The sequence below is a fragment of the Stenella coeruleoalba genome, assembly GCF_951394435.1.
Source record: "Stenella coeruleoalba genome assembly, chromosome: 6".
In the NCBI taxonomy this organism is placed as follows: Eukaryota; Metazoa; Chordata; class Mammalia; order Artiodactyla; family Delphinidae; genus Stenella; species Stenella coeruleoalba.
The window spans coordinates 89,801,068-89,818,052 of NC_137151.1; the positions used below are offsets into that span (position 1 = coordinate 89,801,068).

Below are 16,985 nucleotides of genomic sequence, written 5' to 3' on the forward strand. Positions count from 1 at the left end.
CAAGGAACAGGGTTCAAGCCCTGGTCCGAGAGGATCCCACATGCTGCAGAGCAGCTAAGCCCGTGTGCCACAGCTACTGAGCCTGCTCTCTAGAGCCTGCAAGCCACAACTACTGAAGCCCTTGAGCCTAGAGCCCGTGCTCTGCAACAAGAGAAGCCACCGCAATGAGAGGCCCACGCACTGCAATGAAGAGTAGCCCCTGCTCACTGCAACTAGAGAAAACCAGCATGCAACAAAGAAGACCCAACACAGCCAAAAATAAATTAAAAAAAAAAAATATATAGCTAGTAAGTGACACAGTTGGAATTTGAGCCCAGCAATCTAGCTGTAAAGAAAATTAGCTATTTCTTTTCAAGGAGCAAGAGTTCTCCTCTGTCTTACCTCCAAGTATTCCTTGATAAGTAGTTTGTGCATCTGGTTATAACTTTAAAATGCCCATGAATGTATTTCTGTCTTATGATGCTGTCCCACTTATGATGCTGTCCAGATAATCTTTATCTCTCCTTTCTTGTTACTGTTTTTTTGAGTGTTTTTTCTATTAACCCTTCAGAGTTATTTGCCCCATCCTTAAAGAGTTTATACATTAAAACATAAGATCCTTACCAAATATACTTTGCAAAAATAACTGAGAATTAAGATAAATATTTTCCACAGGAATACAAATTTCAAAATACCAAAAGGGCAAGAGAATTATAAACTAACTACATGTATGATAGATGTGTTACAGAAAAGATTTTTGTTTTATTTTGGAAGGTTAATCTTGTGAAATGGCACAGTGATCTGTATTTTGCTTTTTTGAATACTGTAATTGGTGATGAAGGAGCTTAGATATTTTGTTATCAGCTAAACAATTCTGAAAGCTCATCATCCAGTTTTGAGAATGAAACATTGGCCATGCATCTACATTGTAAATTCCATTCTGTAGATGTCTTGCTGTAATTGACCAGCATTCAAAATTATGAAGAATGGAAGACTGGTAAACTGCCAAATGCTTCAGTTGTTCCACTGTATCAACAAATTTCCCCTTTTAATTTACAGTTGTTTAGGATGATGACTGCAAATATTTGAAAGTATTTTATAATCTAGTGAAATATCAATTGGGATTAGGTTAAATAAATTAGGTTCACATGTATGGTGAAATACTATGCCATTGTTAAAAATGATGATACGTAAGTAAAAAGACTTATTTATTGGAGAGATCTGTGATTTGCTGTATATGTTGTCTTAGGTTTTGAATGACCAACTGACTAGAAAGTGTTCAGAGCTGAACAGAATGCTTCAGACTGTTAGAATGGAAAATACCAGAATCATTGCTGACCACCAAGCCATTCTGAAGGTATTCATTTTTAACACTAGTTAATTTCTGGTAGAGTCATCAGGAAGCCTCCTTGGCTAAGAGATTAGGAAATACAAATAGCCAACTGGATACATAAAATATTTTAGCAATTAGTTTCAAGGATTTTTTGAATTATTTTATTTTTTAATTGTTTTCTGTTTTCATCAGAGGGGTCATTTGGCCTTACACTCAATGCTTTCTTAATGGTTTCTTCTCAAATATCATTACTTTAGGAAAAGTAATTACCTGTCCCAGTATTGATAGAATCGTGGAGAATACTTATGACTGACCCTAAAGTATTTACCTTTTCCCCAAAGACCTGTGCTTTCCCATTTTGCTTATGCCATTCCCTCTGCTGAGAATGGTCTTTACTTCATTTTCAACTGTTTGAGATTGTGTTCATTCTTTGAGACTCACTTTCACCCAGAAGCGTGATCACACCAATCAGAAAGAATCAGTTTTGTCTTTTAATTTCTACTTCTAGGACACTAAACAGGCTGTAATAATAAGGCTCTCTCTCTTTTTTTTTTTTTTTTGAGCATACTTACTACATACCAAGCATTGTGCTAAGGATTTTACATATATTACCTTCTTTAATCGTAGCAGTTACGTAAAGGGATATTTGTCATCCTTGTTTTACAGATAATAAAAATAAGATTTAGAGAAGTTAATCAACTTGCCCAAAATCACCCAGCTAGTATAGGGTGGAGCCACATTTAAATCTAGATTTGACTCCAGACTCAGTGTTTTTAATCATTTATGTTATGTTGCTTCTCTTGTTCTGCATCCTATAGTAGTAGTTTATGTGCCTGGCTCATTTCCTGTACTACATTCCTAGGACATTGTCTTACATATCTTTGTTATTACCCATAGGGCTAAGCGTGTTTTGCACATAACAGGTACTCAATAAGTATTTTTTATTCAGCAAGCATTTAGTGTTTATCTCATGCAAGTATGTTGCTAGATCTAGATAGAATTATGGCAGTGAACAAGACAAGTCCCTACTTTCATGGAACTTACAATTTAGTAGACTGAATAATGTGACTTATGTATGTAACACTTTCACAAACATTTTAATACTTTGGAATGTGACACAAGTGAGATCCCATTTTACCAAGTATGAAGGTGTGAAGGTTTACCTTGCAATCAAATATTGTTCAAAAAGAAGTGTTTTAAAATATGTTTACAAATATAATTATTAATATGTACTATATTTACAAAAGCTTTATAAATTGTAGGTAGAGGAGGTGTGCATAAAAATGCTGTTTTGATAATTGAAAATAGTAAGCCAGAGAAAATTGTGCAAAACAGTTATAGACTTTTGCTGTAGCAGTATCTGAGTGCAATTTCAGATACTGTCAAAAGAATTTACACTAAACTATGAAACATGATTTTCCCTGGAGAATGGAATTATTTGGAAGAGATGTGGGGGAGATAGAGGTGGAGCGATCATTTCACTTTATATACGTTGATATTGTTTTACTTTTTAAAATATAGTATCATGTTGAAATTTTGAAGTACCAAAATATACTTAATATAGTTTTTAAAAAATCTTTTTTGGAGTATGGTTTCTTTACAATGTTGTGTCAGCCTCCACTGCACAACAAAATGAATCAGCCATACACATACAGATATCCCCTCCCTCTTGGACTTCCCTCCCATTTAGGTTACCACAGTGCATTAGGTAGAGTTCCCTGTGCTATACAGTATGTTCCTATCCGTTGTCTATTTTATACATGGTATCTAAAAATTTGTTCATGTTAGAAGTTTTATAAATTTTGCAGCAAGCTGGATAAATAATGCATCTTGATTATTGGCTAGAAGAGCTATAAAATGATAGAATTGTGGTCAGGTCAGGGTAGGTACAAAGAGCAAGCTGGACATTAAGATAAATTCTTTTAAAAAGGAGTTTTATTTATATAAATTAAATTTGTCTTTTGTAAGTATCAGTATCTTTGATCAGTTGTTTAGAGTGATACCCTATCAAATGACTTCTGGCATCTCAACTTTTAATATTGCTTCTAACACTCAGGAAGAACAGAAAATGATGACACAGACATTTCAAGAACAAAACTTACTGCTGGATGCAGCCCATGCCAGTATCACAAATGAGCTACAGACTGTTCAGAATGAGAAAACACAACTCCAAATGCATCTGTAAGTAAACTGTGGGCAACTTTTGCATCTTTTGTTTTTGCATTTGTATTTCTTATCTTTAATGAAAATGTTTAATTCTGCATTTGCTGGGCCAGTCACAAAAATAAAGACTGCCCTAAAGCAACTAGTTTTGTTAGAACATTTCGGTAACTGCTCTCAGGCAGGAGATATGTTCTGTAAGAACATTTAGTCTTTCTGTTAAAGAAGAACTCTTGTTCAGCTTTCATATCTCCTTGTTCTCTTCCTGCAGGGACCATTTAATCCTTGAGCATAACCAGTGTATCCAGAAAGCACAGGATGCTGAGAAGAGGGCAGCTGTACAAAAAGAGCTGCTAGAATCAACTATTGCAAGATTACGAAGTGAACTGGAAGCATCAATACAAGAGAAGACCTCTCTGCTAGAGGAGAAAGAAGGACTTCAGAGAGAGGTAGGTAGAGGCAGATTTATGTTACCTCCTGGTTGTGGTGGTAATCTTGTTTTAAAATTTTATTGTAAGTGCAAAAGACAAGAAATACAACCTAGATGCAGTTTGTCTGAGTTGCCCATGAAAGAAATCTTTGGGTGGCTAATCTGTGTCTTTTAGCATGTGAGCGCACTGTGCCAAATAGTTACCCTTATATAGCATGAGTGAATGTTAACTAACCATTCACACATCCTCATGTTAGTTAAGGAGTCAGATTTAAAACTCGATTTTCCCAGTAGGAGTGGGACAGTGTAGCGGAAACAATGTAAGGGGAAACAGCCCTGTCTTCCTAGTTAGGAAAGAACCAGCAGAGTCTGACATGTAGACGTGTCTCTCTAATTTCAGGGCTATTTGTGAAGTCTGCTCTGCCTCAGAGACTCCCCGAGTGGCCCCTTTTCTGAGTGGATGTGCTATCTCTGCAGTGTAGGTATTAATTGACATGCAGCGTGTATCTGCTATAGTAGAGCCTGTCAGCTGTTTTTAAAATGACCCATTTCTTTTTTTCCCTTCTCTTGGGCAGGTTAATAAAACCGAGAAAGAAATAGCAGAAGAAAAATGCAACTTGGAAAAGGAATTAGCTAAAAGCAAGGTATTCCACATTTTATTTGTTGTTATGTCATTATATTTAATTCCTTCTGTATTGCTGCCTCCTGTATCAGCTTATCTTAATGAGGAGATGGGTTATTTTGTTGAATACCAAAACATGGGGGAAATAGAGAAGCCACGAAGCTGGATGCACTTGGAGCACTCCAGTCACTTCAGCATAAGGCTGCGTCTGGGGAATGTTTGCTTGTTGAGCATCTCGTGTTTGCCAGTGAGTCATCACTGCCTCGGACCCTAGTGTTCACCGAGTAGCTTAGCCAGGGAGTCCCCTGAGAGTGAGCTAATGGGCCTGTGGGCTGCAAAGGGATGATTGCTGACGATGCTGGTGTTTTTCTTTGTTTGTTTTTTGTTTTTTTTTAAAAAAAACTAAGCTTCCTAACTTGTTAGCACTTGCCACTTTATTTGTGAGATACCCCTTTCTGGGTTCTATGAAGGTAGAATGGCCAGAGAAACAAATACAATCCTTATTCAAACAAAAAAAATCTTTAAGACATTGCTCTTTGCATTTCAAAATTTGAAGAGGGTAAAGATTATGTATCACTATCATCTAGAGAATATATCTGGAGCATCAAGGACTATCAGCCCATCCCCATTCAATAAACCCAGCAACAGGTGTCGGATATAGTCATCAAGCCTTGACTGTTTCTTGACTCAACTAAATAGCATTCTTAGTACCATATATGTGAACTTTTAGTTTAAGAACTGGGGAGAGAAGAAAAGCTAAATTCTGAGCTGGAGCTCAAAGACAGTTCACTAAGCTGGCAGGTACCTTCTGTGGTTTAGTCACTCATATCTAGTGATTTGAAAACAGTCCACCCAAAAAATCTTTTAAATAAAGCTGACTTCCTGTGGAAGGACTTTGCTGGTGTCAATGTGGCCTCAAATATGTTTTTTAAAATTTGGGAATTTGGTGGATACTATTAAGTTCATTAATACTTTTAGCTTTAAAATGCTAGTGAATATTTCATGGCTAAGGCAAATGCTATTTGTGATTAAAACATGGTATTATTATTTTGCTTGTCTGATTTCATTTGTTTTAATGTAGACTAAGTGTACATGGGGCTGAAAGATACTTGCTCGTTAGAGAGGTTCTATTAAGCCAAATGACAGTGCTTCTACAGAGTTCCGTTTTTTGGCCTAACTTGATATTTTTTACATGTGTACTCATTGTAAAGCTATGTTTTCTTAAAGTCAGGCTTATTGAGTTATAAATTAGAGTGAAATTCACCCTTTTTTTACTGTACAGTTCTGTGAGCTTTGACAAACACAATCATGTAACCACCACCACAACAATCGAAATATAGAACATTTCTATCACCGCGGAAAGTTCCCTTGTGCCTTTTAGTAGTCAGCCTCTTCCTCCATCCCCATCCCCTGGCAACCACTGATCTGTTTTTCTATCCCTGTAGTTATATCTTTTCCAGAATATCATATAAATGGTATCATACAATATGTAACATTATAAGTCTGGCTTCTTTTATTTAGTATAAAACATTTGAGATTTGAGATTCATGCATGTTACTGTATGTATCAGTAGTTTATGTTCTGTTATATCACAGTTTCTTTACCCATTTGCCAATTGAAGAACATTTGGGTTGTTTCCAGATGTTGGCAGTTATGAAAAAACCTGTATAAATATTCATATGTGAACATGTATTTTTATTTCTCTTGGATACATATCAGGAATTGGACTTCTAGATCCTACAGTAAATATATGTTCAACTGTCTTCCAAAGGATGTGTGCCATCTTGCATTCCTACCAGGAATATATGAGTTCCAGTTTCTCTGCACTCTCACGAGCACTTGGCATTGTCAGTTCTTTTAGTTTCAGCCATTCTGATTGGTGTGTAGGGGTATGTCATTGTGGTGTACTTTCCTTTTCTCCAGTGACTAGTAATATTGAGTACCTTTTCATCTGCTTATTTGCCATCAGCAACTTAAAGTGTCTCTTCAAATCTTTTAACCATTTTTAATTCAGTTGTTTGTTTTCTTATAATTTATTTTTCAGAGCTTTAAAAATAGTGTCATATTATTTCTCATGTAATAGTTATTACTATTTGTATATAAACAAATTTTATATGTGCTTTACCTACTTTTCTTCTATATTATGCCTTTTCATGCTCTTTTAAAGAGCAGAAGTTTTATATTTTGATTAAGTCCAGTTTATCAATTTTTCAAATTTTATGGATGATACTTTTTGTGTTGTAGCTAAGAAATTTTTGCCTAATCTAAGTTTACATAGATTTTCTCCTTTGTTCTCTAGAACTTTTTTGTTCAATATTAGGTGTATGATCCACTTCAAGTTAATTTTTGTATATCATGCAAGATGTAGTCCAAGGTTCATTTATTTTTAGGTGGATCATCTGATTGTTTCAGTACCTTGTATTATTGAGATATAATTAATATACCATAAATTCACCTTCTTCAAATATACAAGTTAGTGATTTCTTAGTATATTCACAAGTTTGCACAAATACCACTACTATCTTATGCTAGAACCTTTTTTATCATCCTAAAAAGAAACCTAGTACCCATTAGGAGTCACTCCCTATTTACCCCTGCCCACCTCTGGCAACTACTGTTCTACTTTCTACCTCAATGGATTTGTCAGTTCTGGACACGTCATGTAAATAGAATCAAACAGTATGTGGCCTTTTGGGTCTGGCTTCCTAGCATGATGATTTCAAAGTTTGTCCATATTGTAGTGTATATAAGTACTTCATTTCTTTTATGGCTGAATAATATTGCATGAATATAACACACTTCATTTATCCATTCATCAGTTGATAGACATTTAAGCCGTTTCCATTTTTTGGCTATTAAGAATAATGCTATGAACATTTGTGTACAATTCTTTTTGTGAGCATATGTTTTCAGTTCTCCAGGAACAAAACTACTGGGTCATGTGATAACTCTGTTTATCATTTTGAGAAACTGCCAAACTGTTTTACAAGTAAGGTAGTTGCACCATTTTACAATCCCACTAGCAATGTATGAGCATTCCATTATCTACGTCCTCACCTACACTTGTTTAAAAAAACTTAAAAAAAAATTACACCCATCCTAGTAGGTGTGAAGTATCTCATTGCGGTTCTTTTTTTAACTGAGGTGAAATTCACACACTATAAAATCAACCATTTAAAAGTGAACAGTTCAGTGGCATTTAGTACAATATTCACAATATTTTGCAACCACCACCTCTGTCTAGTTCCAAAACATTTCAATACCCGAAAAGGAAACCCCATACCCATTAAGCAATCACTCCTTATTCCCTCCTTCCCCCAGCCCCTGACAGCCACTCTGCGTTCTGTCTCTGTGGATTTACCTATTATGGATATTTCATATGAAGATAATCATACAATATGTGATCTTTTGTATGTGGCTTCTTAGCATAATGTTTTTGAGGGTCATCCATGTTTTTGTATCAGTACTTCATTCCTTTTTATGGTTGAGTAATATTCATTTTGTGTGTGTTTGTGTGTTGAGTTGGCTAAAAAGTTCGTTTGGGTTTTTGGTAAGATCTTATAGAAAACCCAAACGAATTTTTTGGCCAACCCAATATACGTATGTGTGTGTGTATACACGCACACACACACACGTATATATATGTACACACACACATACCACAATTTCTTTATCTGTTTATCTGTTGATGGATGTTTGCATTGTTTCTCCCTTTTGGCTGTTGTGATTAGTGCTGCTATAAACACTTGTATGTGTATTTGTAAGTACCTGTTTTCATATCTTTGAGATATATAGCTATGAGTGGAATTGCAGGGTCATATGGTAATTTTATGTTTAACTTTCTGAAGAACCGCCAGACTGTTTTCCACGGTGCTGAACCACTTTTTCTTCCCACCAGCAGTGTACAAGGGCTCCAGTTTCTCCACATCCTCACCAACACGTTATTTATTTATTTATTTAATTTATTTTATTTTTGGCTGTGTTGGGTCTTTGTTGCTGCACGTGGGCTCTCTCTAGTTGCATCGTGCGGGGGCTACTCTTCCTTGTGGTGTGCGGGCTTCTCATTGCAGTGGCCTCCCTTGTTGTGGAGCGCGGGCTCTAGGCTTGCAGGCTTTAGTAGTTGCGGCACGTGGGATCTAGAGCGCAGGCTCAGTAGTTGTGGCGCACGGGCCCAGTTGCTCCGTGGCATGTGAGATCTTCCTGGACCAGGGCTCGAACCCATGTCCCCTGCATCAGCAGGCAGATTCTTAACCACTGCATCATCAGGGAAGGCCCTATTTTTTGTTTTTTGATAATAGCCATCCTAGTAAGTGTGAAAGTGGTACCTCATTTTGGTTTTGATTTGCATTTCCTTAATGGCTAATAATGTTTAGCATCTTATTATGTGTTTATTGGCCATTTGTATATCTTCTTTGGAGAGCTGTCTACTCAGATCCTTTACCAATTTTTAAAGTGGGTTATTTAATGTCTTTTAATTGTTGAGTTGTAAGAGTTCTTTATATATTTTGGATGGTAGACCCTTATCAGATATGTGACTTGCAGATATTTTTCTCCCATTCTGTGGGTTCTTTTTAAAGTTTTTGATTTTTATAAAGTCCAGTTTATCAATTTATTCTTTGGTTGCCTATGCTTTAAGTGTCACATCTGAGAAACTGTTGCCTAATCCAAGGTCACAAAGACTTACACCTTTTTGTTTTGTTTTGTTTTTATATTGGAGTATAGTTGATTAACAATGTTGTGTTAGTTTCAGGTGTACAGCAAAGTGATTGAGTTATACATGTACCTATTCTTTTTCAAATTCTTTTTCCATTTAGGTTATTACAGAATATTGAGCAGTTTCCTGTGCTATACCGTAGGTCCTTGTTGGTTATCTATTTTAAATATAACAGTGTGTACATGTCAGTCCCAAACTCCCAATCCATCCCCTCCCCCACCCTTCCCCCCATAACTGTAAGATCATTCTCTAAGTCTGTTTCTGTTTTGTAAATAAGTTCATTTGTATCTTTTTTTTTTTTTTACATTCCACATATAAGCGATATCATGATATTTGTCTTTCTCTGTCTGACTTACTTCACTTAGTATAATAATCTCCAGGTCCATCCATGTTGCTGAAAATGGCATTATTTCATTCTTTTCAATGGCTGAATAATATTCCATTATATTTATGTACCACATCTTCTTTATCCACTCCTCTGTCGATGGACATTTAGGTTGCTTCCATGTCTTGGCTCTTGTAGACAGCGCTGCAATGAACATTGGGGTGCATGTATCCTGTCAAACCATGTTTTTTTCCGGATATGTGCCCACGAGTGGGATTGCTAGATCATATAGTAGTTCTAATTTTAGTTTTTTAAGGAACCTCCATATTGTTCTCCACAGTGGCTGCACCAATTTACATTTCCACCAGCAGTGTAGGAGGGTTCCCTTTTCTCCACACCCTCTTCAGCATTTATTGTTTGTAGACTTTTTGATAATGGCCATTCTGACTGATGTGAGGAGATATTTCATTGTAGTTTTGAGTTGCATTTCTCTAATAATTAACAGTGTTGAGCATCTTTTCGTGTACCTCTTGGCGATCTGTATGTCTTCTTTGGAGAAATGTCTATTTAGGTCTTCTGCCCATTTTTTGATTGGGTCGTTTTTTTGGTATTGAGCCACATGAGCTGTTTGTATGTTTTGAAGACTAATCCCTTGTCGGTTGCATTGTTTACAAATATTTTCTCCCATTCTGTGGGTTGTCTTCATTTTGTTTATGGTTTCTTTTGCTGTTCAAAAGCTTTTGAGTTTAATTTGGTCCCATTTGTTTATTTTTGTTTTTATTTTCAGTACTCTAGGAGGTGGGTCAAAAAAGATCTTGCTGTGGTTTATGTCAAAGAGTGTTTTTCCTATGTTTTCCTCTAAGAGTTTTATAGTGTCCAGTATTACATTTAGGTCTTTAATCCTTTTTGAGTTTATTTTTCTGTATGGTGTTAGGGAGTGTTCTGATTTCATTCTTTTACATGTAGCTATACAGTTTTCCCAGCGCCACTTATTGAAGAGGCTGTGTTTCCTCCATTGTATAGTCTTGCCTCCTTTATTGCAGATTAATTGATGATAGGTGTGTGGTTTATTTCTGGGCTTTCTATCCTGTTCCATTGAATTATATTTCCGTTTTTGTGCCAGTATGATACTGTTTTGATTATCTAGCTTTGTAGTATGGTCTGAAATCAGGGAGCCTGATTCCTCCAGCTTCATTTTTCTTTCTCAAGAGTTCTTTGGCTATTCAGGGTCTTTTGTGTCTCCGTACAGATTTTAAGATTTTTTGTTCTAGTTCTGTGAAAAATGCCATTGGTAATTTGGTAGGGATTTCATCGAATCTGTAGATTGTCTTGGGTAGTATAGTCATTTTGACAATGTTGATTCTTCCAATCCAAGAACATGGTATATCTTTCCATCTGTGTCATCTTTGATTTCTTTCATCAGCATCTTACAGTTTTCAGAATAATGGTCTTTTGCTTCCTTAGGTAAGTTTATTCCTAGGTGTTTTATTCTTTTAATACGATGGTAATTGGGATTGTTTCCTTAATTTCTCCTTCTGATCTCTCATTGTTAGTGTATAGAAATGCAACAGATTTCTGTGTATTAATTTTGTATCCTGAAACTTGACTGAATTCATTGATGAGCTCTAGTAGTTTTCTGGTAGCATCTTTAGGATTTTCTATGTATAGTATCATGTCACCTGCAAACAGTGACAGTTTTACTACTTCTTTTCCAGTTTGGGTTCCTTTATTTCTTTTTCTTCTCTGATTGCCATGACTAGGACTTCCAAAACTGTGTTGAATGAAAGTGGTGAGAGTGGACATCCTTGTCTTGTTCCTGATCTTAGGGGAGGTGCTTTCAGCTATTCACAGTTGAGTATGACGTTAGCTGTAGGTTTGTCATATACAGCCTTTATTATGTTGAGGTAGGTTCTCTCTATGCCCACTTTCTGTAGAGTTTTTATCATAAATGGGTGTTGAATTTTGTCAAAAGCTTTTTCTGCATCTATTGAGAGGATCATATGGTTTTTATTCTTCAATTTGTTGATGTGGTGTATCACACTGATTAATTTGTAGATACTGAAAAATCCTTGCATTCCTGGGATAAATTCCACTTGATCGTAGTGTATGATCCTTTTAATGTATTGTTGGATTTGGTTTGCTAGTATTTTGTTGAGGATTTTTGCATCTGTGTTCATCAATGATATTGGCCTGTAATTTTCCTTTTTTGTGGTATCTTTGTCTGGTTTTGGTATCAGGGTGATGGTGGCCTCATAGAATGAGTTTGGGAGTGTTCCCTCCTCTGCAGTGTTTTGGAATAGTTTCAGAAGGATAAGTGTTAACACTTCTCTAAACGTTTGAAAGAAGTCGCCTGTGAAGCCATCTGGTCCTGGACTTCTGTTTGTTGGGAGTTTATAAAGCACAGTTTTAATTTCAGTGCTTGTGGTTGGCCTGTTCATATTTTCTATATCTTTCTGGTTCAGTCTTGGGAGATTGTATTTTTCTAAGAACTTGTCCATTTTTTCTAGGTTTTCTATTTTATTGGCATATAGTTGCTTGTAGCAGTCTCTTATGATCCTTTGTATTTCTATGGTGATTGTTGTAACTTCTCCTTTTTCGTATCTAATTTTACTGATTTGAGCCCTCTCCCTCTTTTTCTCGATGAGTCTGGCTAAAGGTTTATCAATTTTGTTTATCTTCTCAAAGAACCAGCTTTTAGTTTCATTGATCTTTTGTGTTGTTTTCTTTGTCTCTATTTCATTTCTTTCCTCTCTGATCTTTATAATTTTTTTCCTTCTACTAACTTTGGGTTTTGTTTGTTCTTTCTCTAGTTGCTTTAGGTGTAAGGTTAGGTTGTTTATATGTGATTTTTCTTGTTTCCTAAGGTAAGATTTTATTGCTAGAAACTTCCCTGTTAGAACTGCTTTTGCAGATTTTGGATCATTGTGGTTTGGTTTTCATTTGTCTGTTAGTATTGTTTTATTTCCTCTTTGATTTCTTCAGTGATCCATCGGTTGTTTAGTAACATATTGTTTAGCCTCCACATGTTTGTGTTTTTTACAGTTTTTTCTTGTAGTTGATTTCTAATCTCATAGCATTGTGGTTGGAAAAAATGCTTGATATGATTTCAGTTTCCTTAAAGTTACCAAGACTTGCTTTGTGATCAGTCCTGGAGAATGTTCCATGTGCACTTCAGAAAAATGTGTACTCTGCTGCTTTTGAATGAAATGCTCTATAAATATCAGTTAAGTCCATCTGGTCTAATGTGTCATTTAAGGCCTTTGTTTCCTTATTGATTTTCTGTCTGGATGATCTGTTCTTGGAGGAAAGTGGGGTGTTAAAGTCCCCCACTATTATTGTATTACTGTCAATTTCTCTTTTTATGGCTGTTAGTATTTGCCTTATATATTGGAGTGCTCCTATATTGGGTACATATATGTTTTCAATTGTTATAGCTTCTTCTTAGATCGATCTCTTGATCATTATGTAGTGTCCTTCTTTATCTCTTGTAACAGTCTTTATTTTAAAGTCTATTTTGTCTGATATGATTATGGCTACCCCAGCTTTCTTTTGATTTCTATTTGCATGGAATATCTTTTTCCATCCTCTCACTTTCAGTCTGTTTGTGTCCCTAGATCTGAGGTGGGTCTCTTATAGACAACATATATACGGATCTTGTTTTTGTATCCATTCAGCCATTCCGTGTCTTTTGGTTGGAGCATTTATTCCATTTACATTTAAGGTAATTATCAATATGTGTGTTCCTCTTGCCATTTTCATAATTGTTTTGGATTTTGGTTTTTTTGTGGGTGTTTTTGGCTGCACCCCTTGTTTTGTGAAATCTTAGTACCCTGACCAGGGATTGAACTTGGGACATGGCAGTGAAAGTGCCAAGTCCTAACCACTGGGCCACCAGGGAATTCCCTGGATTTGTTTTTGTAGATCTTTCTTCTTTCCTTCCTCTTTTGTTTTCTTATTTTGTGATTTGATGACTAACTTTAATGTTGTGTTTCGATTCCTTTTTCTTTTTTGTGTGTATCTATTGCAGATTTTCGGCTTATGGTTCCCATGAGCTTTTGATATAGCAGCCTATATATAAAGAAGATTGCTTTAAGTTACTAGTCTTTTAATTTCAAATGCAATTCCAATATCCTGCATTTGTGCTCTCCTCTTCTCACAGTTACTGGTTTTGATATTATATTTGTGTGCAGATGATTTCCTACATTAACTGTATGTTTGCCTTTACTGGTGAGCTTTCCATTCATAATTTTCTTGTTTCTAGTTGTGGCCTTTTCTTTTCCACCTAGAGAAGTTCCTTTAGCGTTTGTTGCAAAGCTGGTCTGGTGGTGCTGAATTCTCTCGGCTTTTGCTTGTCTATAAAGCTTTTGATTTCTCCTTCAAATCTGAATGAGAGCCTTGCTGGGTAGAGTATTCCTGGTTTTAGGTTCTTTCCTTTCATCACTTTAAATATATCTTGCCACTGCCTCTGGCCTGCAGAGTTTCTGCTGAGAAATCACTTGATAACCTTACGGGAATTCCTTTGTATGTTATTTGTTGCTTTTCCCTTGTTGCTTTTAATATCTTTTCTTTGTCTTTAATTTTTGTCAGTTTGATTACTGTGTGTCCTGGCATATTCCTCCTTGGGTTCATCCTACCTGGGAGTCTCTTTGCTTCCTGGACTTGGGTTACTGTTTCCTTTTCCATGTTAGGGAAGTTTTCAGCTGTTATCTCTTCAAATATTTTCAAAGGTCCTTTCTCTCTCTGTTTTCATTCTGGGAGGCCTATAATGTGAATGTTGGTGCATTTAATGTTGTCCCAGAAGTCTCTTAGACTGTCTTCATTTCTTTTCATTCTTTTTTCTTTATTCTGCTCCATGGCAGTGATTTCCACCATTCTGTCTTCCAGCTCATTTATCCATTCTTCTGCCTCAGTTATTCTGCTATTGATTCCTTCTAGTGTATTTTTCGTTTCAGTTATTGTATTGTACATCTCTGTTTGGTCTTTAGTTCTTCGATGTCTTTTTTAAACATTTCTTGTATCTTCTCAGTCTGTGCCTCCATTCTTTTCCTGAGATCTTGGAACATCTTCGATATCATTACTCTGAATTCTTTTTCCGGTAGATGGCCTATCTCCACTTCACTTAGTTGTTCTTCTGGTGTTTTATCTTGTTCTTTCATCTGGGACGTATTCCTTTGCCGTCTCATTTTGTCTAACTTTCTGTGATTGCGGTTTCCATTCCACAAGCTGCAGGATTGTAGTTCTTCTTGCTTCTGCTGTCTGCCCTCTGGTGGATGAGGCTGTCTAAGAGGCTTATGCAGGCTTCCTGCCCACTGGTGGGTAGAGCTGGTTCTTGTCCCTCTGGGCAGGGCCATGCTCAGGAAGACTTTAAGCAGCCTGTCTGCTGATGGGTGGGACTGTATTCCCGCCCTGTTCGTTGTTTGGCCTGAGGCGTCCCAGCACTGGAGCCTACAGACTGTTGGGTGGGGCTAGGTCATTGGGAGGAAATGGCAGCCTCCCTCCAGGAGTGCTCATGCTAATGATTACTCCCCACAACTACTGCTGCCAGTGTCTTTGTACCTGCAGTGAGCCACATCTCCTCCCCTGCCTCTCCAGGAGACCCTCCAATACTAGCAGGTAGGTCTGGCCCAGTCTCTTATGAGGTCACTGCTTTTTTTCCCTGGGTCCTGGTGCACATGAGACCTTGTCTGTGCCCTCCAAGAGTGGAGCTTCTGTTTCCCCAGTCCTGTGGAATTCCTGCGATCAAACCCCGCTGGCCTTCAAAACCAGATTCTCTGGGGGCTCCTCCTCCTCTTACCAGGCCCCCACGCTGGGAAGGCTGACATGGGGCTCTGGACTTTCAGTCCTGTGGGAGAACTTTTCAGGTATAATTACTTTCTAGTTTGTGGGTCACCCACCCAGTGGGTATGGGATTTGATTTTATTGCAGTTGTGCCCCTCCTACCATCTTGTTGTGGCTTCCTCTTTGTCTTTGGATGTAGGGTATCTCTTTAGGTAGGTTCTAGTGTTTTATTGTCTATGGTTGTTCAGCAGTTAGTTGTGATTTTGGTGTTTTTGTATGAAGGAGTGAGCTCATGTCCTTCTACTCCCCCATCTTGCAACTGTCATCCTGCACCCATTTTTTATTCTAAAAATTTTATAGTTTTACAGACTACATTTTGATCTTTGATCCATTTTGTGTTAAATTTTATATATGGTATGAGGTAGAGGTTTAACTTCATTATTTTGCCTGTGGATATCCAGTTATCCCAGGACGATTTGTTGGAAGACTGTTCTTTCTATTGAATGATCTTGGCTCCCTTGTCAAAATCTAGTTAACCATAGATGCATGGGCTTATTTCTGGACTCTCAATTCCATTGCATTGGTATATATGACCGTACATATGCCAGTACCACATGGTCTTGATTACTGTAGCTTTGTAATAAGTTTTAAAACTGAGATGTGTGAGTCCTCCAACTTTATTTTTTTTTTGAGATTGTTCTGGCTATTCTGGATCCTTGCATTTCTATATGAATTTCAGGATCAGATTTCCCATTTCTGCAAAAAAAGAGGAGCTGGAATTTTGATAGGGTTTGTATTGATCCTGTAGATCAATTTGGAGAGTATTGTGATCTTAACAATAGAGTATATATTTTCTCTATATAAGATTGTGCCATTTGCAAATGGAGATAGTTTTATTTTTCCTTTCCAATTTGTTGCCATTTGTTTCTTTTTCTTGTGTAATTGCTTTGGCTAGAACCTCCAGCCATGAGAGGTTGAATAGAAGTGATGAGAGCAGACATCCTTGTTTTGTTCCTGAGTTTAGAGGGTTAGCTTTCAGTTTGGCACCATTAAGTATGATGTTAGCTGTGTGCTTTTCCTAAATGCCCATGATCAGGATGAGGAAATTCCCTTCTATTCCTAGTTTGTTGGGAATTTTTATCATGAAAATACGTTGAACTTGTTCAGTTGCTTTTTCTATATCTGTTGGAATAATCTTGTGGATTTTGTCCTTTATTCTGTTACTAAGGTGTATTACATTGATTGATTTCAAATGTTGAACCAAGTTTTCCTTTGGGGGATAAATTTCACTTGATCATGGTGTATAAACCTTTTCATATGTTGTTTGATTTGGCTTGCTATTATTTTGCTGAGGATTTAAAAATCTGTATTAATAAGGGTTATCCCATAGTTTTTTTGGGTTTTTTTCTTGTGACGTCTTTGGTTTTGGTATCAGGGTATTCAGTAATATTGGCCTCTTAAAATGATTTGATAGTGTTCCCTCTCCTTCTATTTTGAGAAGACTTTGTGAGGGATTGGTGTTAATTCTTTCAGTGTTTCGTAGAATTCAACAGTGAAACCGTCTGGTTCTAGGTTTTTCTTTGTGGGGAGTGTTTTGTTTTTAATTATTATTATTATTGATCCAGTCTCTTTATTTGTTATAGT

At 36.7% G+C, this 16,985-nt stretch overlaps 1 protein-coding gene across 1 annotated transcript in view; it reads left to right on the forward strand.

Annotated features, from left to right (window-relative positions):
• Window positions 1-16,985, forward strand: part of CCDC150 (coiled-coil domain containing 150) — a 92,171-nt gene that overhangs the window by 23,338 nt on the left and 51,848 nt on the right. Inside the window, 4 exon segments of the mRNA XM_079923670.1 lie at window positions 1,229-1,336; window positions 3,369-3,493; window positions 3,744-3,921; window positions 4,478-4,546. Coding sequence (XP_079779796.1) covers window positions 1,229-1,336; window positions 3,369-3,493; window positions 3,744-3,921; window positions 4,478-4,546 — 480 coding nt within the window.